Source organism: Macrotis lagotis, chromosome X, assembly GCF_037893015.1.
Source record: "Macrotis lagotis isolate mMagLag1 chromosome X, bilby.v1.9.chrom.fasta, whole genome shotgun sequence".
NCBI classification, from domain to species: domain Eukaryota; kingdom Metazoa; phylum Chordata; class Mammalia; order Peramelemorphia; family Peramelidae; genus Macrotis; species Macrotis lagotis.
In genome coordinates, this window is record NC_133666.1 from 306,974,809 (window position 1) to 306,999,123 (window position 24,315).

At 39.5% G+C, this 24,315-nt stretch overlaps 1 protein-coding gene across 1 annotated transcript in view; it reads right to left on the bottom strand.

Moving 5' to 3' along the window:
- The window catches only part of LOC141497454 (endothelial lipase-like), a 37,515-nt gene extending 14,043 nt beyond the window's left edge, over positions 1-23,472 (bottom strand). The window contains exons 1-5 of the mRNA XM_074200105.1: positions 22,554-23,472; positions 19,656-19,849; positions 13,683-13,862; positions 12,206-12,317; positions 517-738 (exon numbers count right to left, since the gene is read on the bottom strand). Coding sequence (XP_074056206.1) covers positions 517-738; positions 12,206-12,317; positions 13,683-13,862; positions 19,656-19,849; positions 22,554-22,650 — 805 coding nt within the window. The 5' untranslated portion in view covers positions 22,651-23,472. The remainder of the gene's footprint in view (positions 1-516; positions 739-12,205; positions 12,318-13,682; positions 13,863-19,655; positions 19,850-22,553) is intronic.
- Positions 23,473-24,315: the final 843 nt, after the last annotated feature.

Here is a 24,315-nt window from a genome sequence, read left to right on the forward strand (position 1 = left end):
AAGATATTTAGTTCAACTCAACAGAGAGACTTGGCCAAAGTCAGCCCCTGGGGGTCAGTCCCTCTGATGATAAGCATCTTCAGGAATTTCAAGAGTAAATTCAGCTCACCCTAATCTGTCCATGGACTAGTTCTGTTTTCCAAAAGACTAATTAAAACAGAGAAATCATTTATTTTCATTACAGAATAATTAAAGCAGTTAATAAATTAACTATGAGAACAAAAGTTGTACATACACAGCAGGCATGATGAGGCATCCCAACCATTAACAGGCTTGCAAAATAGCGAGCCATTTCAAACAAGGCATGGCAGAGGAAACCAAGTGGGTTCATGATAAAACAGATATAATTGGCAGCATGAAGAATATAGCCAGAGGAGCTGGGACTAGGGCCAAGCCAGGGTATGACTGAATGAGAAGTCTTATCAAGTAGTCTTATCCAGGATATGTGATCCCTAAAGTTGAGCCTTTGAATATAATGAAATGGAATGGGAGGGGAGAGTGGGCAAAGAAACTCACTTCCATAGGCAATTGATCCTAAAACATCATTCAGTCCACATCCTGGCTGATAGTCACCCCCATTGGGATAAATATCAATGTGTCCCACTGGCATCTGGATGCCAATACTCAAGCCAAAGGAACGAGTGTACGTATGGAGGACATCCACAAAGTCTGCATCATCTGGAGAGAGCCGCTTATGGATGTCTGTTCCTTCAAACATGGGGCCGGCAGGATCCAAACCTAGATGGAGGAAGAAAAGCAACAATGCTTTATATAAGAGGAAAACTTCAGCCTAGTCAGCAATGTTCATTTCAGTCCTACATCTCATCAACTCAATGATTTCATAAAAGCCCATGTACTAAGCTTCAAGTAGTGTAACTAAAAGCTGTTGCCAGTTATTAGCAAGTAGATTCAGCAATGACAAAAATATATCTGATCCATCACTGCTGCCATCAAAAAGTACTTTACAGAGTGTCTCACTAATTCTGAAATGCCTCTTCTCCTCCACCCCAAAGATCTCTAGCATTCATAAAAGCACTATTTACATGCTCCAATCTTTCCTGACCTCCTCTTCACCCTTTCTCCCTCCCTCCCAAATTGTCAGCACTCACTCTAGTGGAATTATTTTGTACTTACTCTCCCTCTCCCTTCCAAGTAGAATGTAAACTCCATGAGGTCAAGGACCCTTTCATTTTCATCTCTCAATTATCCTCAGCTCTTATAAGCAGAGTGCCTTACAAATAGTTCATGTTTAATAAATGTTTGTTGAACGAATGGACTCACTGTAGAATCAGAATTAAAAACTGGGTCTCCTGCCTCCTAATCAGGACCTTTTCTACTTGGCCACTGCTACATCATGTTTCTCAAGTTCCTTTTAGGGGGATTTAAATTATAGAGCAACAATGTGAGCCAGTGTCCCCAAATTCAGTTGTCTGAAGTAGGATGTAGTTAATCTTCCCCTTGGAAGAGAGTTGGATGCAGACCAAAAGAAGACAGTCTGAGAAGCAGTATCTTAATAATCCACAATCCCTCACATAAATGGATGCCTTCTCTGTCTCCTAACTTTCTACAGACTAAGGAGACAAGATTCATTTCCATTTACAATACTCTGAGCAGTGCAAATTAGCAGATTAGCATGCCTCAAGAAAGATACACTGGTATATCAAGAAAAGAATAACTCACCTATGTTTCTAATAAAGTCAGAATCAGCTGAGTCATTTAAGAAGTAATAAGAATTGGGGATGGACCCAAGATGGCAACAGGAGAAGAGGCTCTCTTAGGTGTTCTCTCTCTCTAATATTTCAAAACTCATAAAATAAGGACTCTAACTAAATTTTCGAGAGATAGAACTCACAGAGGGATCCATTAAGGCAGTTCTCCAGCCCAAGGTAACCTGGAAAATAGAGGAAAGGCTCCAATCCACAGAGTTAGAGGGATTGCCCGCCAGAGTGAACGAACTTCAGCCTCCTGAAGGCAGGCCCAGGGCACCTGGGAGCCACAGTAGCAGCAGTGGGGGCAGTTTCTTGATCTACACCCTGTGGAGCACCAGGCACAACTTGGAAGATCACTAGGTGGGGAGCCCTCTGCCAGAGCAAGCACATGAAGCCCAGCTGTCAGGGCATTCAGCGAGCAATGTAACGTGGCCTTGGAAGCCCAGATCCAAGAACCGGAAGAGGCAGAGCCAGTAAGCAGGAGCCCCCAAGCAATGGAGCCTTGAGTACTCAGCCTAGGTAAGGGAGTGGAGAGAGACTTCCAAGGTCTGTCCTCTGCACCATGAACAGGACTCTGGGGCTCTGACCACATTCAGATCTTGATCGCAGTCTAGGCCCCCCATAGAACAGCAGGACCCCCCCCACCTCAGCCCTGCAGCAGAGGGGTGTGCTTATGGTCATTCATAGACGGGGAGAAGAGAGACCTTCACACACAGAGATCCTTGGGGGTGGGTCTCCCAATAATACTCAAAAGCTAAGGAAGCACTCCAAAACCCAGCACAGGCTGGGGAAATGAGTAAACAGAGGGGAAAAAAGAAGAACACTATTGAGGAATACATTCTCTATGATCCCAAGAAGGATCAAAATACTCAATCTGAAGATGAGGAAGTACAAGCTCCAGCATCTAAAGACTGCAAGAAAAATGGAAATTGGGCTAAGTCTGTGACAAAGCTCAAAAAAAAAAGATTTTAAAAATCAAGTAAGGGAGATAGAAGAAAAATTGGGAAAGGAAATGAGAGAGATGCAGGAAAACATGAAAAAGAGGTCAGCAGCTTAGTCAGGGAGATCCAAAAAATGCTGAAGAAAATAACATCTTAAAAATCAGCATAGGTCAAATGGATAAAACAGTTCAAAAAGTTATTGAGGAGAAGAATGCTTTAAAAAGCAGAATTGGCCAGATGGAAAAAGAAATAAGAAAGCTCTCTGAGGAAAACAAATCCTTCAGATGTAGAATGAAACTGAGGGAAGCTGCTGACTTTATGAGAAATCAAGACACAATACTTCAAAACCAAAAGAATGAAAAATTAGAAGAAAATGTGAAACATCTCATTTAAAAAACAACTAAATGGGGCAGTTAGGTGGCGCAGTGGATACAGCACTGGTCCTGGAGTCAGGAGTACCTGGGTTCAAATCCAGCCTCAGACACTTAATAATTACCTAGCTTTGTAGCCTTTGGCAAGTCACTTAACCCCATTTCACTTGCAAAAAAAATTTTTTTAAAGAAAAAAAAGAAAAGACAACTGATCTGGAAAACAGATTCAGGAAAGATAATTTAAAAATTATTGGGATACCTGAAAGTCATGATCAGGAAAAGAGCCTTGACATCATTTTTAAAGAATTCCTACAGGAAAATTTCCCAGATATCCTATAAGCAGAGGCCAAAATAGAAATTGAGAGAATCCACCGATCTCCCCTGGAAAGAGATCCAAAATAAAAAAAAAAAAACCAACCCCCCAAGAATATTATAGCCAAGTTCCAGAACTCCCAAGTCAAAGAGAAAATATTACAAGCAACCAGAAGGACACAATTCAAATATCATGGAGCTGCAATCAGGATCACACAGGACTTAGCAGCAACTACATTAAAGGTTCATAGGGCTTGGAATCCAGAAGGCAAAAAAGCTTGGAATGCAACTGAGAATCAACTACCCAGCAAAACTCTTTTTCCTCTTCCAGGGAAAAAGATGGATTTTCAATGAACCAGGGGAATTTCAAATGTTCCTATTGAAATGGTCAGAGTTGAACAGAAAGTTTGATCTTCAAATACAGGATTCAGGTGAAGCAGAGAGAGTAGAGAAGGGTAAAATATGAGGGACTTAATGATGATGAATTATATGTATTCCTGCATAGAAAAATGATACTGATAATACTCATGAGACACTTCTCATTTAATAGAGTAGGTAGAAGGAGCTTTTATAGATGAAGCACAGGAAAGAGCTGAATTTGAAGATATAATATATTGTAAAAATAGAGTCAGTGGCTAAAAGGAAAATGCAATGGAAGTAAGATAAAGGAGAGGTGGAATAGGCTAAGATATTTCATATAACAAGATTTTTTTATTACATTAAGCTATTGCAATGATATGTAAGGGGGAAAGGTGCAAGGGAATGAGGGAAACTTCGCTCTCATCATAGGTGGCTAGGAGAGGAAACAGCATATATACTCAATGGGGTATAGACATCTAGAGTAAGAAGGAGAAAAGGGGGACAGGGGGAAGTGGGGGATGTGAGTGATGGAGGAGAGGATGGACCATGGGGAAGAGTGGTCAGATATAACACATTTTCTCTTTTACTTCTTGCAAGGGGCTGGGATTGGATGGCCTGTCCAGGACCACAGGCTGGGTGGTTGCTGGGCCTAAGGGGTGGTATGTGAGTTCGGGACCTCTTGGCCCCAGGGCCGGTGATCAGTCTGCTGTGCCACTCAGCTACCCTAAAGCACATTTAAGAAGAGGGACAGAGTGAAAGGAGAGAGAAAATATAGTATATGGTAATGGGAAAGTAAGAATGGAGGGAGTTGCAATCACCAATGGCAACAGTGGAAAAATATGGAAGTAGCTTTCATGACAGACTTATCCTAAAGATTGTGATCCAACTGCAACAGAGCTGGAGTTCTTGGAACACAGACTGAAGCACATTTATTTATTTTATTATTATTGTGGTTATATTATTATTATTGTTGTTATTATTATTATTATTATTATTATTATTATTATTATTATTATTATTATTATTGTGGAAGGGTGGATTGCAGGGCAAATGGGGTTGGGTGGCTTGCCCGGGGCCTCACAGTTGGGTGATTGTTGGATGTCTGAGGCCAGATTTGGACCCAGGTACACCAGGCTCCAGGGCTGGTGCTCTGTCCACTGCACCACCTAGCCACCCCTATTATCATTATTATTATTATTATTATTATTATTATTATTATTATTATTATATTTTATTTTATTTTGGTTTGGTTTTTTTTTTTTTTTGCAGGGCAAAGGGTTTGGGGTGGATTGCCCAGGGCCACACAACTGGGTGATTGTTGGGTGCCTGGGGCCAGATTTGGGCTCAGGTGCTCCTGGATCCAGGGCTGGTGCTCCGATCACTGTGCCACCTGGCCACCCCTATTATTATGTTTTTATTTTAATTTTAATTTTTTTTCTTTCCCTTACTTTATTGCTCATGAGGGTCTACATTTGGGGGGGAGGGGTATTATGTTTACTCTTAAACAAGAATATTTTAGTAATGTGTAAACAACATTTGTACAAAAATAAAAATAAATAAATTTAAAATTAAAAAAAAGGAATTAGGAGGTGGCTAGGTGGTATAGTGGATAAAGCACCGGCCCTGGAGTCAGGAGTACCTGAATTCAAATCCGGTCTCAGACATTTAATAATTACCTAGCTGTGTGGCCTTGGGAAAGCCACTTAACCCCATTTGCCTTGCAAGAACCTAAAAAAAAGGAATTAATAAAAATTGTTTCCACTGTTGACAAATAGCCTGATCAATTTAACTTTTAGTCAATTATGGTATGTGATCCATTCAAGTCAGTCTTCTGGACTCAGATCAGGAATAGTCAATCAACAAACCTTTATTAAGGATTTACTATGTTACAGACAGGGCAGCTAGGTGATTAAGTGGGTAGAGTGGCCCAGGCCACTGGGGAGACTCAACTTTTGAAGTTTGAAATTTGTCCTCAGACACTTACTAGGTGTGTGACCCTGGGCAAGTCACTTACCCCTGTTTGCCTCAGTTTTCTCATCTGTATAATGATGTGGAAAATGAAATGGGAAAACCACCAGTATCTTTGCCAAGAAATCCCAAATTGGGACATAACTGGGAAATGGATAAACAACACCATAAGAAAGGTTATGCTAATGAAGATTCAAAGCATAGAAAAAAACATGGTCCCTGACCTCACATTCTAATAAGAGAACAATAAAAATAACAGGTACACAACAAGAAATTTAATGTTGTCTAGAGTAGATGAAGAGAGGTAAAATCAGGGGGAAGGTATTAGCTATATTGTCTGAATTCCCCAGGAAGTTTCCCTGATGTGACTATATTTCTGCATCTCTGCCCTGAAGACCTATGGAAAGTCCCAGGTATTGTTGTTTCTGCCTTATCATCCTACCAAGAATCTTTTGTACTAGTGCTGAACATGGTACCTACCCAGTGGTAGAAAATCCTTCCTCTCATAAGGGTCAAGTGGGGGATGATAATAGGCCATTCTGATACAGCCAAAACTCCTTATCTGATAAGGAGAAAACTGTTCTCTCATATTAAGGACATATTTGTGTGACCTTGCTTTACATAGTGGATAATACATGTTTGAAATTTATCACCTTTAAGTGGTGATAAAAGGTAAAAATCAGAAATAGCTTCTGAACAGGTTTAATCAAATTCATGGAAAACAGATATATAAAAGGAAGCTAAGATGCTTGGGGATAACTCTCTACCTATTGCCTCTGAAAAGTAAGACAAGAAACAAGAGCAAGACAGATTCTCATTCAGAGAATAACCAGATGCTCTTTATAATGAACACCTCTTAGCATCTCCTTTTAGAAGAAAAAAAAGAATTCAATGGACTATGGGGTGGGCCCAGAGAAGCCCCCCCCATTGCCTTCTACTCTGCCCCCCCCAAAGAAAAAAGGGAGAGAACGTTTCTCCTATGCCACCAACAGAAGAAAAGGGTTCTTTTCTTGGTCTGAACAAATGTACCCACCAAACAGAGAGTGCCATGGAAACTAAGCTGAGCTAGAGGAATGTGAGGGGACTGATGGGACTTTGTAGTCCAGTAGTTAGACTGCTGGGATTTCTGGGAGTAGCCTAGACAGACAGGCTATGTCCCCACACTGTTAATGTAACGACACATTTGTGGACCTGCAGGCTCATGAATGAATGTTTGAAACACTGAAAGCTCAATATATTCTCCCTTCAAAGGAAGTCCATGCCCTACCTCCTCCCAAAAAAGAGAAGCACAACAAAGAAGATCAGGTCAAATACCAGATTCAAAATAAGATTATAATCTTAGGAAAAGGTTCTCCAAGAAACCCAAGTGAGACAAATTAAGAGGAACAAAGATCAAAGAATCCAGGACTAAAAGGGGCTTGAAAAAACATCTAATCAAATCCTTTTTTACCATTGAGGCCCAGAAAGAGTAATTTACTCAAGGTCAAACACAGAAAACACTGGCCTAATATAACATTGACATCATAGACTTAGATATAAAATGAATTTTAACTGTGCCCAAAGAACTATAAAATTGTGCATCCCTTTTGATCCTATAGATCCTATCACAAAGAGATCATAAAAAAGGAGATGAATCCACAATAGCAGTTTGTGTGTGTGTGTGTGTGTGTGTGTGTGTGTGTGTGTGTGTGTGTGTGTGTGGCAACAAATAATTGCAAATTGAGGGCATGTCCATCACTTAGATAAAGGCTGAACAAGTTGTGGTATATAAAAGTGATGAATTACTATTGTTCTTTCAGAAAATGATGAACAGGAGAATTTCAGAAAAACCTGGAAAGATTTACATGAACTGATGCTGAGTAAAGTGAACAGAACCACAGCAACGATGTGTAATGATCAACTATGATACCCTTAACTCTTCTCAGCAATATAGTGATCAAAGACAGTTCTAAAAGACATATGATAGAAAATGTTACCCAGAGAAGGAACTATAGAGTCTGAATGCAGATGGAAGCTTACTATTTCCAGCTTTTTAAAAAAAAATTGTTTTGCTTTCTTGTGGATTTTCCTTTTGTTCTGATTCTTCTTTCACAACAAGGCTAATATGGAGATATGTTTAACATGTATATGCATGCTTGCTGTCTTGGGGAGGGGGAGGGAACAGAGAGATGGAGGAAAAATTTGGAACTCAAAATCTAATAATGTGAATGTTGAAAACTATGTTTACATGTAATTGGAAAAAATAAAATACCATTAAGACAAAAAAATAAATCTTAGAGATGACCACCCCATCATTTTACACAGATTAGGAAACTGAGATGCTGGAAAATTAACATACTTACACAACATCACACAGCTAGAAAAGAACACAGTTGAGATTTGAACCAAGGATATCTCACTCCAAAGTTAAGGTTTTTCCACTAAAGCACATTCTTTTTCAAATATCTCCCTAGACTAAAAAACTTTTCTAACCTTTATTCACTAACACCAGCTTCTGAAAACAAACATGGTACCATCTTAAAGTCCTCTTTCCCATCTTGATCATTTTTCATGCATGCATACAACACAGAGGAAATCCATGAGATGGAAAAAGGTGTAGGAGAGATGTCAATACCCCTATAGAAATTTTAGCAACTGATATGATAGAGGAAGGCAGCCTGGACAACATCTACAACTGCCTCTCTGAAAAAAAGAAAAGACTCCCGTCCTTGCTGAGTCTGTGCCAAGCTTTCTCCCTGTTAGTTGCCTATCTCTAACATCCAGCAAGGGGTAGATCCTAGCTCTCTGTATAATGTACTCATTAGCATTCTGCCCACTCTATGGGGCAGAACAAAAAGGGAAATGATATGTGTCAGTAGCTGCCACTCAAGCAAGCAAAAAATACAGATTCCTAATTTTGAGGTTGACACCCTTTGGTTTGGGGTTTGGTCTTGGCCAGGAGAAGGGTGATGCCTTGAACAGAGAGGCCCCATAGTCTTTCCTGATCCTGGATCACTGCAATGATTTGTTTTCATTTGGTTGGGTTTCCTGCCCCCCCACAATAAGTCCAGACTTCTGCACACGGGCAGCACAGTGGGCCTCCTGTGAGCCAGCATTTAAAAACTGCTGGCATGGCGCTCCAACCACATGCAGTTTATTCAGCAGGGGAGCCCCTCAGACAATAGGCCTGAGAGTGCCCTAGTAGGGAACTGCTTTGCTCCAGAAACAGGGTTAATTAGCAGATCCGTGTGAGTCTGGACAATAAAGGCAAAGCCCGGAACAAGATCATGCTTCCCATCTCTTGGTGAACGAGACAGTTCTCCACAAATTGTGTTGAATCAAATGCCTCATCTAAGAGATGGGGGGAAGGAGGGAAGGGGAAATCCTTTTGCACAGGTGGTGGGATGTAAGGGTTGCCAGGAAGGCCCCATCTTATTCCATTCCCAGTGATTGGTTTCTTTGTATGGGATAGTTGAGATGAGCAATGGATGGTAAATCAATCCCCTATAAGCCTTTCACTTTAAGATTGCTTTTCCATCTACTCTGCATGTATCTTAAATACTCCAATTTTTATTTATATGGTACCATGTTTATTTTCAGAAGCTGTGTTGGTGAATAAAAGTTAAAGAAGTCTTTAGTCTAGGAAAATATCTTAGGCTAAAGAATCCTCTTTGGAATATAAACTTCAAGAAGACAGAAACTACTTGGCTTTTTCTTTGTAAGGACGGGACTTAGCCCAGTACCTGGATCATTGGAGATATATTTAGAGCTGGAAGGGACCTTAGACTCCAACTCCTTCATTTTACAGTTGAAGACACTGAAAAGGACAGAAGGTAAGTGACTTGCCCAGTGTCAGTAAGTATCTGAACACAGACCTTGCTGACTCCAAGACCAATGTCCTGTTACTCCTAATACATGCTTATCAATTGTTTCAAGTCCCAGCTTTTTCCATTAATGATGTAGCTTTAATCAAGGTGTATAAAGTCAATAATGGAGCTGATTTGGACTCAGAGGTTCAGAGTGCAAATCCTTGTTCTGCCTACTTCTGAGATATGGGGCAAGTCACTTCAATTCTCTAGGGTGGTTGCTGCATCTGCAAAGCAGGTGCACTCAATGACCTACAGAGTCCCTGTTAGTTCTATAGCTATGATCCTGTATTCCTATGAACTTCAAGGTCCCAACCAATAAAAACTTTGTGATACCTGAAATACCATTATTAGGGGTCATTCCTCTGGATTAAGCACAATGTTCAGACCATGGTCTTCACTTAAAAGGTAAAGCCATGGGAAGGGTAACAAATTCGTCCGTCAGTGTGAATTTTTCCTGTTTCTTTCAATTAATATTTACTAAACCCCTAATACAGTCCCTTGCAAGTAGCAGATCAGAGGGTGTAAAACTGAAAAGGAATGCAAAATAGAGAATTTACAGTCTAGTAAGGGAGATAGCATATGTTTCCCACCTGACAAAGAGACTAAGAAAGTTAGAGATGGGCATACTGCAGCGGGATGGGGTGGGGGGGGGGGCTCAGTAAGGACAGACAAGCAGCAGCATCTCACACCTTTTCCTAGGATATGTGCCTTAAAAGGAGAAAAATGAAGAAAGGAAAATCTTACAGATAGGGACACAGGTGAGGGGGGAGGGGGGTTAGGGAGAAGGTGAAGAAATGTGAACTGACTTACAGTCAGAGAATTTGCTTAAAACCCAAATTCTCTGATTCCAAATCCACTATACCATGAAGGTTAATGATTACTCAATAACCAAATTCAAATTAAGGCACAACTAAACTTTCAAGAATAAAACTCAATCCAGTCTTCATATTGTACTCATGAGATTCAGAATGAGGAAGGCCTCATTAGTTGTGCCATTCAATTTACATCTGAATGACCATGGCCATCCAACATAAACCAGATTATTTTAATTACAAAAATCATCTACACAATTTAAAGTGACACTTCCTTCTCTTTCTTGCCCTCAAAGGGGAGTCCCAGATAAAGCTGACAAAAGATTAAGCCTTCTATTTTATTCAGGGATCAGACACTGTTTTGCCTGTTTTTTTTCCAAACCACATATCACCCAGGAAACATAGTTCTGTACGACCATTGGTTGTTGCTTGAGTTCAAGAGGGGCCTGAGCTCAGCCACAGTAGAAAATCACAATTCCTCAAAGAAGAAGAATCAAGCTCGACAATTTCTTAAAACTGCATTAAATTAACAAAATGCTTTCACTCCTCAAATCACGCTTTATAATGAGATAGCAAGATGTTAAGGAAAGAACTCTGAACTGGACTTTGGGATCCCTTGAGTGTTTGTTGACTACAATTCTATCATTTACTAACTGTGTTATTCCCTCTCATGAACTCTTTAAGCTCCAGCCAGATTGGCCTTTTAGCTATTCCCCAAACCTGTCATGCTTTTTCTCATCTCTATCACTTTTGCACAGGCTGTTCCTAACGCTGGAGATTAAACTCTCTCCTCACTTCAGTCTCAGGGATCAAGCATCAACTCTTTTTTTTAATTTTTTATTTATTTAAGGCAATAGGGTTAAATGACTTGCCCAAGGTCACGCACCCAGGCAATTACTTAGTGTCTGAGATCAAATTTGAACTCAGATCCTCCTGACTCTAGGGCGGTGCTCTATCCACTTTGCCACCTTAGCTGCCCCCTCAAGCACCAACTCTTGCAGGAGACACCCCAGTTCCAAAGTCCAGCTCATCTTCCCAGGTACTCATGGTTCCTGGAACCCAAATATTTCTAGAATTTATTATTAATTAATTTATTTATTTAGTCATTTGTTCATTCATTCATTCATTTATTTGTAGGATAAAATATAAAACCCTTGAGGGCAAGAACTGTCTAATTTTTTTTACAGCCCTGACAACTAGTAAAGTGTCTTGTACATAGTACACACTTAATGTTTATTTAATCAAACTAAACATTCCCCTGAATAAATCATCTCCTAGACCTGGAAGCATTAAACTATTTCTAAGGACAATTCCTATTCTATCCTTCAGGGATATATTAGGTTCTCTATTTTATCTGATCTTATCCCATACCCACAAAACAGATTATTATGTCCTATTTGCAGATGAGAAAACTGGTGCACAAGGATATGAAAAGTCACCCAGAATCCAGAAAAATCCTGGTACTTCTGTGTTTTACTTTATCATTAGATTCCTAAAATTAATCTCTCTTTGAAGCATTTTGGTGGCAAAAGCAATGATAAATGACAGAATCAAAAATTAGAATTCTTTCCATAAAACAAGAATTTGAAAAGGGAATTGGACAGAGAACCAGAAGACCGAAGTCCTAAAAAAACTTCATTAACTAGCTGAGTGAACTTGGACAAGTCATTTAATCTTTATGGGCCTCAGCTTTTCTCATCTGCAAAGCGATGGGATGAGCAAGATGACCTTTTGATGTCTCCTAGCTCCCATATTCTAATACTAAATCAAAGCAGTTGAAGATTATTTCTCTTTGGAAAAGTGTAGGCAATAGAAAGATTAAAAAGTTTGAAATAAGAATAAGGAATTGAAGGGTTTACAAGAATTTACAGAAGTAGCACTTACCTGTGATCCTGCCTATGGTCCCCTGAACAAAGTTTCCAGCATATCCAGCAACATGAGCTCCAAGACTGTAGCCAATCAAGTGAACATTCTCAAGAGAAAAATGTTCTTTCTCCTGAAGTCACAAAAGCATAGTCATTAGAAACTTAGGTTTCTGAGTCTGAAGAGGTCAGTCAGGACCACTGGTCAAGCTATGTCCTAATTGATTCTTAAGAGAAGGACTACTCTTTCTGGGATCCACAAGCATTTGACATGTTAGCTTAAGATCCTCAAGTTCATGGGAATGAGGGATTGTGGGGGCTCATGACTTCAATTTCAATTCAAGAATTCTAAGGAAGAGCCTAGCTAGAAACTTCCAGCAGGATCAATCGATCATTTGTCTATACCTCTTGGTCACTCCAGTTTGTAAGGAAGCATAGCACACTGTGGCTATCTTTAGAGAATAGGGATTGTTTCACTTTTATCTTTGAAATTTCCATTACCTAAACACATTGCCAAATTCATAAGAGATACTTAGTAAAATACCTACTGAATTGAATGGAAATGAAAATGGAATAGAATATCTGAAACTACTGATCAGTCTCCTCCCTAATGGCTCAGTGGCAGAATTTTTCCCTCAACTGTCTGCCTTCTCCAACCCCAATTCTCGCCTACTCCATTTCTTCTGATATCACAGACAGAGTAACTAAACTTGGAGTCAGGAAGGCTTTGGATCCAAATCCCACACCTGACATTGGCTATAGGACTATGGGGAAGTTGCTTAACTTCCCTACGCCTCAGTTTTCTCATCTATAAAATTAAGAAGATGAATTCAATGACCTCTAAGGTCCTTTCTAACTCTAAGACAATGGATCTTCTTATTCTTTGCATTAAACCTACTACATTGGACTAAAATATGGGTTTATACAATCAACAAATATTTCAGGATCAAGTCTTAGAAACCTTATTTACCATCTAATCTGACTTTTTAAAAAGACTTCTGTGGTTATTCAGTCATTTTTCAGTATGTCCAATGACTTCACATGAGCAAAGATACTAGAGTTATTTTGCCATTTCTTTTTCAAGTTCATTTTGCTGGTGAGGAAACTGAGGCAAATACAGTAGAGTGACTTGCCCAGGATAACATGGTTGGTTTGAAGTTGGCATTCTATCCATTGTGCCATCTAGCTGCCCTGAGTAATGAATTACTTACCCAAGACTAAACAGTTAGCAAACGAAAGAGCAGGTCCTATGATTTTTAAATTTCTACCACATTCTTTTTACATATTACAAGTCGTATCCTCTCTTGGCAAATACATTGACTTCTCTTTCGTACCAATAAAAGATTTCCTCCTTATTAAGTGAATGACTTGGTTCACTCCAAATGGTGTTTGATTCTACAATTCCAACTTAAAGAACTTTGTTGGATCCTTGGAATTCACTGTAACAGAAACATGGTTTCTTCCAATTTTAGAACATATGCTTCCTCCTCCAATATTACCTGCAGCCAATCCAGCATCTTGGCAATTTTAGAACCCACTTCCCGGGTGTTGTTGACAGCATCTGTATAGAGTTGATGGGCCAGTGGGAGCCAGTCCACCACCACTACATTAGCATCTTGCTCTCTCATTTGTAGGGCTGACACGAGCTTAGACAACCAATTCTCAAACATGCCACTCATCTGCAAAAAAAAGATAACAGAGTGAAGTTATTTTCCCTTTAAGTCTTGAGAGCGTCTCTCAACATCAGAAACTAAAGATTGCCCTGAATCCTTCAAACAGATTACCTTCAAGTTAAACATGTCATGACTTAGACTATGAGAACAAAGATAGTAATTTAACATAAAAACATATTCCCCTGCATTCATATACACATTAGACCTAGAAATCTTTACTGAATAAATCAGTAACAGGGTCAATTCCAAGCAAAATGTTTGGGAGGATGAAGAATTCCCTTTCATCAAAACATGTCCTGTCCAGGACATATTAACAACTGTGAGACAATGGAAGCAATTCTCTCAGAAATTTAGTAATCACAGGACAATGCTAAGAGATCTAAGGAAAATGCTATCCACATCCAGAGAAGAAACTATATTCTTCTTTATTTTTTATTTTTTAAAATGATTTTATTTATTTTCAGTTTTACAATTTTCCCCCAATCTTATTTCCCTCCCCACCACCCCCCACACAGAAGTCAATTTGTCAGTCTTCACATTGAAGAAACTATATTCTGAAGGTAGATCAAAGCATACTGTATTCATTTTTTTAAAACTTCTTTTATTTTCTTTCTTTCTTCCTCATGGGTTTCCCCCCTTAGTTCTAATTCTTCTTTCACAAAACCAATATGGAAATATATTAAAAACAATTGTACATGTACAATCTATATCAAATTGTCTGCTGCCATGGGAAGGGGGAAGGGAAGGGAGGTGGGTAGAAAAATGTGGAACTCAAAAATTTTCAAAAGGATGGATGTTGAAAATTATCTTTGCCATGTAATTGGAAAAATTAAAAAGGAAATGTTTAATATTTCTTGGTTTTAAAAAAACTTTCCTGTCCTTAATTGAGTCAAATTAATAAAAATTAGAGTCATTCCCCAATTGATAGATGTCAAAGGTTTCTTCAAAAGAAGAAATAAAAGCTAAATCAAAGTCACATAAAAATGCTCTAAATCACTAATAATTAGAGAATGCAAAATAAAACAATTCTGAGGTACCACCTCATACCTATCAGATTGACTAAGATGACAGAAAAGGAAAATAACAAATGCTGAAAGGGTTGTGGGAAAATAAGTTCAGTTGGTAGAGTTGTGAACTGGTCTAACCATCTGGAGAACAATTTAGAACAAACCAGAGGGCTATAAAGCTGTGTATAACCTTTAACCCAGAAATATAATAACCCAATAAAAAATAACCCTTAGATCTATACTCCTAAGAAGATTAAATACAAAGGAAAAGTATCCATATATATGTATTAATATTTATAGCAGTTCCTTTTTTTGGTAGGTAGTAAAATATTGGAAACTGAAGGGATGCCTGTTCATTGGGGAATGGCTAAAGAAGTTATGGCATATGAATGTGTTGGGATACTATTGTGCTGTAAAAAATAATGAAGGGAGGGTGGCTAGGTGGAGTAGTAGATAGAGCACTGGCCCTGGAGTCAGGAGTACCTGAATTCAAATCCAGCCTCAGATACTTAATAATTAACTAACTGTGTGGCCTTGGGCAAGCCACTTAACCCCATTGCCTTGCAAAAATCTAAAAAAAAAAAAAAAAAATGGGGCAGCTAAGTGGTGCAGTGGATAGAGCCGGACCCTGGAGTCAGGAGTACCTGAGTTCAAATCTGACCTCAGACATTTAATAATTGCCTAGCTGTGTGACCTTGGGCAAGCCACTTAACCTCATTGCCTTGCCAAAAAAAAATGAAGAGGATGGTGTCAGAAAAACCTAGGAAGACTTTTATGACCTGATGCAAAGTGAAATAAGTAGAACCAGGAGAATTATCTATAGAGTAATGGCAAAATTATAAAGATAATGAACTGTGAAAGATGATTTTTTAACTCTAATCATTACAATGCTCCATGTCAGCTCCAAAAGACTCAATATAAAACATGCTATCCATCTCCAGATTGAGAAATGATAAATTAAGATTTTAAGATTAAAGCATATTTTTTTCTTGTTTTTAGGGCAGGAATGGGAGAGGTACCTAGCTAACATAGAAATATTTTACATGATCTCAAACATATAATGGTGTCTTCTTTTTCTCTCTTTACATTTTATTTTTTTTAATTTCAATTTATTAAATAAAAAATATTTCAATAACACAGAAATTTTTAAAAGATGATGGCATATAAAATTGTGAATCCATTATTTATAAACGTTATCATGTAAATTTCTTTTTTTTCTTTCTCAGTGGACAGGGGAGTGGCTAGTAGGAGGGAGAATTTTTGAGTTGAAAATAAAAAAATTTTAAGTTTTTTTAAAGCACTTTCCAATGTTTCAGTCTCTCAGGGTTTTGCTTCAATGCTGTATCAAATCTCAGAAATTGGGCTGGACCTGTGATATCATTGGTATAGTGGAGCTCCCACCCAGGAAACTCCATTTACAAAACAAATTTTTTGCTTCCCCTGTAATTTATCATTTTTTTGAGTTGTATGAGGTACTAAGAACTTAATGTTTTGCTCAGGGTTATACAGACATTATGTGAAAGAGGTAGGTCTTAATCTGTCCACAGGCCTGACTGCTTCTCTATCCCCATCACGGATTTCTCCCAATCTCAGAAATTAATCCATATTAAATTGTCAATGAGGGATAATTTCTTAAAGTTCTTTTAGTCCCAGTCCTCACCTTTTGAATAGCTCATTCAAAATAGTCTGAGTCCTAGTCATCTGGGAGCAGATGACCTAAAGAGTTCCCTTCCCTGATAATAATGTAGAGAGGTACTTTCTCTTATGCAAAAGTGGAGAAATAACAAGTTACTATTGTCTAGGTCACCTTCTACTGGAGGCAGAAAGAAACTGGGGGGAGTCTTTGTTCCCATAGCTGGGACAGGGGAAATAGAGTAATGACATTCCTTGGTTAAGTGTAGAATATATTTTCCTTAAAAAAAAAAAGCAATGTTATAAATTAAAGTTATTTCCAGTTCATTATGGATTTTTGTGAAGTGGCCTGGGAATATCATTACTGTTTCTTACTGTATTTCCATATTTCCCACTCCACACAAGCAACTTACAACCTTTAATGAGATATCAAATTCTTGGTAAATTGAGAATTGTTTGCATTTTGATTTGCCTTGTGAATTCTCCATCTCTGAGGTCTGTGAGGGCTGGGACCACTTATCTAAATTGTGTATCTCCTAGCAAAGAGTAGACATTTAATAAATGTTTATTTGATGATATTGAATTTCAGAGAAACCCAGCATGGGAGCTGATATTAGCTAGGTATTTGACTCATGAACCTTCTCTCAAACTCCATTTCCTCAACTGTAAAGAGGGAATAATGATAGCACCTATTTCACGGAGTTAGTGTAAGGATCAAATGAATTAATGTATTTACAAAATTTGCAAAAAAAAAAATTGAGAAGAGGCAGCTAGGTGGTGCAATGGATAGAGCACCTGAACTCTATTGGGGAATTACCTAGCTGTGTGACCTTGGGCAAGTTACTTAACCCCATTGCCTTGCAAAAACCAAAAAAAAAATGGGAAATCCTAAAGAGCTATAATAATACTAGCCATTATTTTTGTGATGACAAAGAATTGGAAACTGAAAGTATGCCCATCAATTGGGGAATAGATTAACAAGTTGTGGTATAGGAATGTAATGGAATTCTATAGCTCTGTACAAAATCATGAGCAGGAATATTTTAGAAAAATCTGGAAATACATGAATAAAGCTGAGTAAAGTATAGAACCAAGAAAACATTGTACATAGTAACAGCAACACTGTGTAGTGATCAACTATGATAGACTTAGCTCTTCTCAGCAATGCAGTGATAAAAGACAATTCTGAAAGACTTGTGTTGGAAAATGCCATTTAAATCAAGAGAAAGAACTATGAAGTCTGTTTGCAGACCAAAATATACTTTTTTATTTTTTTCTTTCTCAGGGTTTTTTCTTTTTTGTCCTGATTCTTCTTTCTCAACATGACTAATATGGAAAAATGTCTAACACGTAAAACCTATATCAGATTACTTATTGTCTTGAGAAATGGAGAGGGAAGGAAGGAAAGGAGAAAAATGTGATACACAAAATTATACAAAAATGAATCTTAAAAACTATCTTTATAGGTAATTGGAAAAAATAAAATTAAAAACAGAAAAATGCTAACTATTTTTTAGGTAGGCAGTCTCTCTATATTCCTCAAATCTCACCTGTTAGAAAAATGCCTGCATTTCTGCATGGGGTCAGTTCTGGTCAAGAAGGAGGGAGAGATCCTAGCACCTCCCTCCTGTCACTTAGTGATTGATGTCAAAACTCCCATCAACCAGAGTGAAATAGATGAATTTCTTATTAACATTTTATAGGTTATATGAATATGCAACTCTACAAGGGTTTTTCTTCCTCATCTTCTTCAATTGGCACTATCAGAACCCTACTCAACTAGTAGAAAACGGGGAAAAGAAAAATATTCAAAGTGATTCTATTAGCATTTATTATCTCCCAAGTGACAAGCACTGTACTAGATAGAAGGGGTGCCAACACAAAAACAACTGTCCCTAATTTCAAAGAGCTTAGGCACTCATAGACTTTGACCCTTTAATGGAGGACAACATGAAACAATAACAAAATTCATGATAAATAGAATGGAGACCACTAGAGTTATAACCATTGGCAATCATTTTTTTGATTAGTTTTTTTTAATTACTTGTGTGATTAGATTATTATTTGTGGAAAGGGATGATGTTTGTTCAGTGTAATGGTACAGCTAGTCCTGAACCTGGAAGACCTGAGTTAAAACCTGGCCTCAGACACGATCTGTATGATCAATTAACATTTTTGTCTCAATTTTCTCTTCTGTAAAATGTGATTATTAATAACATCTTCCTGCCGTGTTTGTTGGGAGGAGCAAACAAACTAATATTTATAAAATGTTATGCAAATCTTAAATTAGAACTACTTAATACTTACTCAATACTTAATCTGTTCAATTCTTCATTTTACTTGAAGAAAATATTTTTGCAAGTTATTTTTTAAAAATCTACTATTTTATCATAGAATTTTTAGTGCAGATGGTTGTTTTATGAATGAATAACCTCCCTAGTCATAGAATCATAAACTATTAGAACTAGAACGTGACTTAGAGATAACCTAACCCCTCACTCATCTAAAGTGTCTGAAGCTCCAGGTTAAATCCCTTTTTGTTGAAGGCTTATGAGTGGGTCTTTCAGCACATGTTGCTCTGATAGTATGACCCTAAGAACTTCACCAATTTTGAATCAACCCATCTCTCTGTGGAAAAGAGCACAGAGCCAGCAGCTTCCTCACCCCCTCCCTTTATGGCCCCAATTCTCCTTCCTTTTCTCCCCCCCCCCCATCCCAGCCAACTCTTCTGGCTCCTCTTCAGATTCAGAGTCAGTCAAGTGACTCCAGCCAACTCGACATACAAAGAGGGAAGTTGGGAGGCAGTGGTTGATCAATGTAATTAAATATAACTAAAGAACTTCTTAAGTGGTGGTTGGGCTCCACTGCTGCTGCTTTGAGGAGATCCATGGGTAAGCCTAGTATGTGCCAGGGGTATAGCCTGCCATCCACCACCAAAGACTGCAGCTGGAATCCAGCTCCTTCAACTCACTGTCTGAACTCATTCTTCACGATGCCTGGAATGCAAACAGTAAGCAAGAAGGTTGGGGGAGGGGGAGGGGGAATTGAGAGTGGGGGGGGGAGGGAGGACCAGAAGCCTAGATGTTCATTTTAATTGGACAGCACAAAGGAAACCAGATACCCCGTAAAACTATCAAGTTCCCTCCCCCTAGAAGCTCACCGTCCATCCATGGATGATGAAAAAGGTTTTTGCTGTTGTGTTGAAACCACAATCTTTTAAGTGTTGGTCATGGCCCCTGGAGAGATAGCAGCCTTCATGGTCTGGGTTCTTGGAAGTTCTGACATTAAACCGAACTGAGGGCTTGACAGGAGGGTGCACTGTATTGGACTGGGGGTGCTCAGTTAAGTTTCTATCTGTGGACAATGGAACATAGTTGACTATTATTGACATGTCAGGGTTCTACTGACATGTTGCTTTAGCTCCCTGGTCTCATGTTTTTCATCTGTCAAGCAATAATGATAACCAACATTTGCATGATGCTTTCTAATTTCAAAGTGCTTATCATATATTTTTGATCCTCACAATAAGTTTGTAAAGCAGGGAAAACAGTTATAGGATACGCTCCATTTTAGCAATATAGAAACTGAGGCTTTGAGTTTCAATGATTTGCCCAAAGTGACACAGCTGAAATTCAGTTCAAATTCAAGCAAGTATTCATTGTCTACTATTTACAAGACACTTTGCTGGACAAAGGAACTTTCTTGCTACAGGAGTAAACAGCAGAACAAGGAAATAAAGCAGGATCTGCTGATTTGGAGTAGTTTGTTGTTGTTTTTCTGTCCAGCACTCTTCCAAATGGTTGCCCCTGAAAATTACAATATACTACCCTCTTCACCAGATTGTTTCACAGATAGAATGGACCAATAAAAACACTTTGCCAGTGTTGTGATATCCAAAAGATACTATAGTCTCTTCTCTCTTGATCTCTCCTCCCTCTTCTCCCCTCTCTCTATCCTTGATTTCTCTCCCTCCCTTTCTCTCTCTCCATCCTTCCTCTTTTCTCTCTCTACCTCCTTCACCCTCACTTGATCTTTCTTCTTTCTTCTCTACTTCCCCACCAAATACATAGAGAGAGAGACTTAAAAACCAATCTCTTTATTCCTTTCCTCTCATTTCCCCCTTCAGAGAAAATTAAAATGTTGCAAAGAGACTGATAGAAGATAGACTGAGTCATAAACTCATCAAAACAGTTCTTTTCAGTCCCAGCAAACATCCCCATAGTATCAAACTCTGGAAGTGAGTCTTTCCTATGACTCTGTCAGTGCCAGTAATGCCTGTTTGTTTTTTGGTTTTGTTTTTTAAAACAAGAACTGCTGTTGGGTCCTGTGTTGCCCTCACTCAGTCATATCTTGGGTTTCCCAGAAAATTATCTTGAGAACAGTCTGGAAAGCTGTCATAACATACAAAGCATAAGATAACACAACACAGTTAAAAAAGATAGATTCAGATTTAAAAGGAATGAGAGTGGGAAGTAGGGAAAGGAAACAGCAAACCAGAAGGAAAAAGGGAGAAGGTTCCTAAAGGAATTTTTAGCACAATGCTCTGAACTCTATTGTACTATGCTAGGTTCTGTGTGAAGAGTACACAAGAAGACATCATCTTTGCCCTAGAAAAGATTTCAGTTTAGATATCACTAGATTAAGAAGCAAGCCTCAATGGATAGGAAATATTAGCTGTTCAGTACCTTCACTAACCTAATCCAGATTGGTGGGGGGGGGGGGGGAATGAAGAAGAAAGGGAGGAATTTGGAAAGACCAAGAAGGGGAGAGCAAAATATTCCTGAAAAGGAAAAGGAATTAACCACAGGATATAGGTGTGTATCTATGAACACATGAGCAAAATTTAATTTGCTTTTCTTTATCCCCTGTGACCAATATATCCTCAAATTACTAGAATGTTAAGGCTGAAAGAGAATTTAGTTATTGTCTTACCTAAACTATTTTTTTATTTTAAAGATGGAGAATTGAAGCCCAGAAAGGTCAAGTGACTTGTTTTAAAGTCACACAGCTCCATAAACAAGCTTTGAAAGTCCAAAAAAATTATATATTATTTAATTGCCACAGAACTGCATTTATATCATTTCCAATCTCCCAACTCCTTATCCCAAGTCTCTCTTAAAACATTAGTTTTAACTCTTTATGTGACAAAGACCCTTCTGTCAGTCTGATGAAACCTATGGATCCTTTCTCAGAATAGTATTTTTAAAAGAATAAAACAAAATATATAGAAATACAAGGGAAACCAGTTATACTAAAATGTAATTATTTTTTAAAAATTTAAAGTTCATGGGTCCCAAGGCCATTTCCTGTTAACTCCTTTAAACTGGAGCAGTCATAAAGTTCCAACTAGTTAGGTGACTTTGGGGAGTTCCCTCACCAAATTGACTTAGAAAGTTCAAAGGTATTTGCTGCCCTCTTAATAAATTGAGCACTTTCTACATAAAAACTCCAGGAGCTATACTGGACAAAATTGTAGAGAAGGGGAAGAGGCATAGGAACGGGAGGAAGAAGAGTTAAAAACAGAGATGATGCTCGTGCATCACTGACTAGCCAAGCAATTCCTCTGAATATAGTTGCTGCTCCAAACTCCCAAATCATGTGCTAGGCTAGCCAGAGGAAAGTAAACTTTCTTAGAATAGGGAAAACGATATTCTCCCTCCTCCCATCTTTCCAAGAACCTATGCCAGATGAAAATAAACCAGCGAGTGCAACTAAACTCTGCTCTCCCCTTTAATCCTAAAGAATCGATGACCAGAAAAAAAAAAATTAAAGGCAAGGCAAGTTACTGGCAATTTGGCAGAAGGAACGCTTGTTAAAATGAAAGTGTAATTTTTAAAAGCTCTGGGACTGAGGTGAGAAGAGATTGGCCTCAGTTGTCTTTTCATTGCCACGCGATGGAATGATGCCCTGGGGATAGCTAAACAAAATCCAAAGAACAAGTGGATACAGAGAGCAATTAAGAAGAATGAGAAAAGCCCGCGAGGGAGAAAGAGAAGCTAAGGGGAGTGCATTGTGGGGAAGGAACCAGAAAGAAAAAATGAAAATAAATGAGCATTACCTTTCAGGCTCCCCTCTGGACCATCCGAGTCTGTGTTTCCCGCGGCAACAGAACAATAGAGACTCCAGAGGCAAAGCAGAGAAATGAAGTTTCTCATCGCTTTCCCCCACGTCGCCTCCCCTCCCGCTAAGGAGAGGGGGGGAGAAAGATAGGGCTAGATCTTCTTGCGAAGGAAGGAAATCGTTTTGCTAGCCTTAGCTGCACTTTTCTTCCTCCGGGAGAAGATGAAGTAAAAGTCAAGAAATTCGTGGGAAAAAAAAAAGAGGAGAATATAGGGCAATAAGGGGGTGTGTGTATTTGTGTGTGTGTGTGTGTGTGTGGTGTGTGTGTAGTGTGTGTGTGTGTGTGTGTGTGTGTGTGTGTGTGTGTGTGTGGTGTGTGTATGTGTGTGTGACAGTAATAAAGCTTGAACCTTAGCCTCCACCTCAGTGGCCAAGGGGAATGCCTTGCTGTCAAGGAAGGAGGTTGGGGTAAGAGAAGTTGTAGTTTTTAAAAGTATCCGAGTCATCTGACCCATCGCCAGATGGTAATTTGCCTAATTTATTCGGAGTCTCGAGCGCTGATTGGTCCACACCTTCTCCAACTCGAGGGCAGAAACTCGCCAAAGTTTGAATGAAAGAGCCGCACACCCACCTTCTGACGGACTCCGGCTGGACCAGACTGAGATGGGTACCCCACGCGCTCACAAACACACACACACACCACACACACACACACACACACACCACACACACACACACACACACACACACACACACACACACACACACACACCCTCTCGACCACCAAGGGGAATCCTCTGGGTTCATAATCTCCTAAAGATTATCCCTCTGGGAAAGAAACCTCATTGAGTTCTCATTTAGTTTCCAAGAAACATTGCTTTCCTTCACTTCAGAAATAAGATAAGTCACCTTTCTCCTCTGCTTCCCAAAGCTTTTCCCTCTCCTGGGTCTGAGTCCCACAAAGTTTTCCCTCGCCCTCCCCGCCGGATCCTGGGGTGCGGTAGAGGGAGAGAATGAATGGAACCACTACTTGCCGATAGGATTTCTTTTCCTCTCCTCTCCCCCCTCCCACCCCCCCACCCCCAGGGGTTCCTTCCACTTGCAGGTGACAGAGAGATCGATAAGGGACAAAGAGAGCGAGCTGGAGTTGACCGGGTCGATCTGTTAGCCAGACAGACTGGGGGAGGGGGAAGTGGAGATCATTCGAGGTCTGCTCCCAACAAATCAAGTCTCTCCCACAGCCCTCAGTAGAGGTTGTAAGGCAGTGCAGGACGCTTGCAGCTAAAGAAAGAGAGAGAGAGGGAGAGAGGGGAGAGAGGGAGAGAGGGAGAGAGGGAGGAGAGGGAGAGAGGGAGAGAGGGAGAGAGAGGGGAGGAGAGGGAGAGAGGGAGAGGGAGAGAGAGAGAGAGAGGAGAGAGAGAGAGAGAGAGAGAGAGAGAGAGAGAGAGAGAGAGAAAACGTGTCACACTGGACCATTTGGGGGCAACTCCAAAGCCTAGGACGTGAAAAAGTCCCAGAGCAAATTGCCCACCCCGCAAGCACGCACACACGCATCGCTCTCAACCTCCTCAGGATCGCCCCTCTCTCTCATTCTCTCATTTCCTTTCTTCCCCCCCCCCCCCCTGCCTCTCCTTCCCTCTTGAGGGTCTTTTCCGTTCTTCCCCTGATTTTTCTCTATTCTATCTTCTCTCTCCCTCTTCCTTCTCTCCCCGGGCTTCTGACTCGGAGAAAACAGCTCCACCGGCTTCTTGACTGGACTT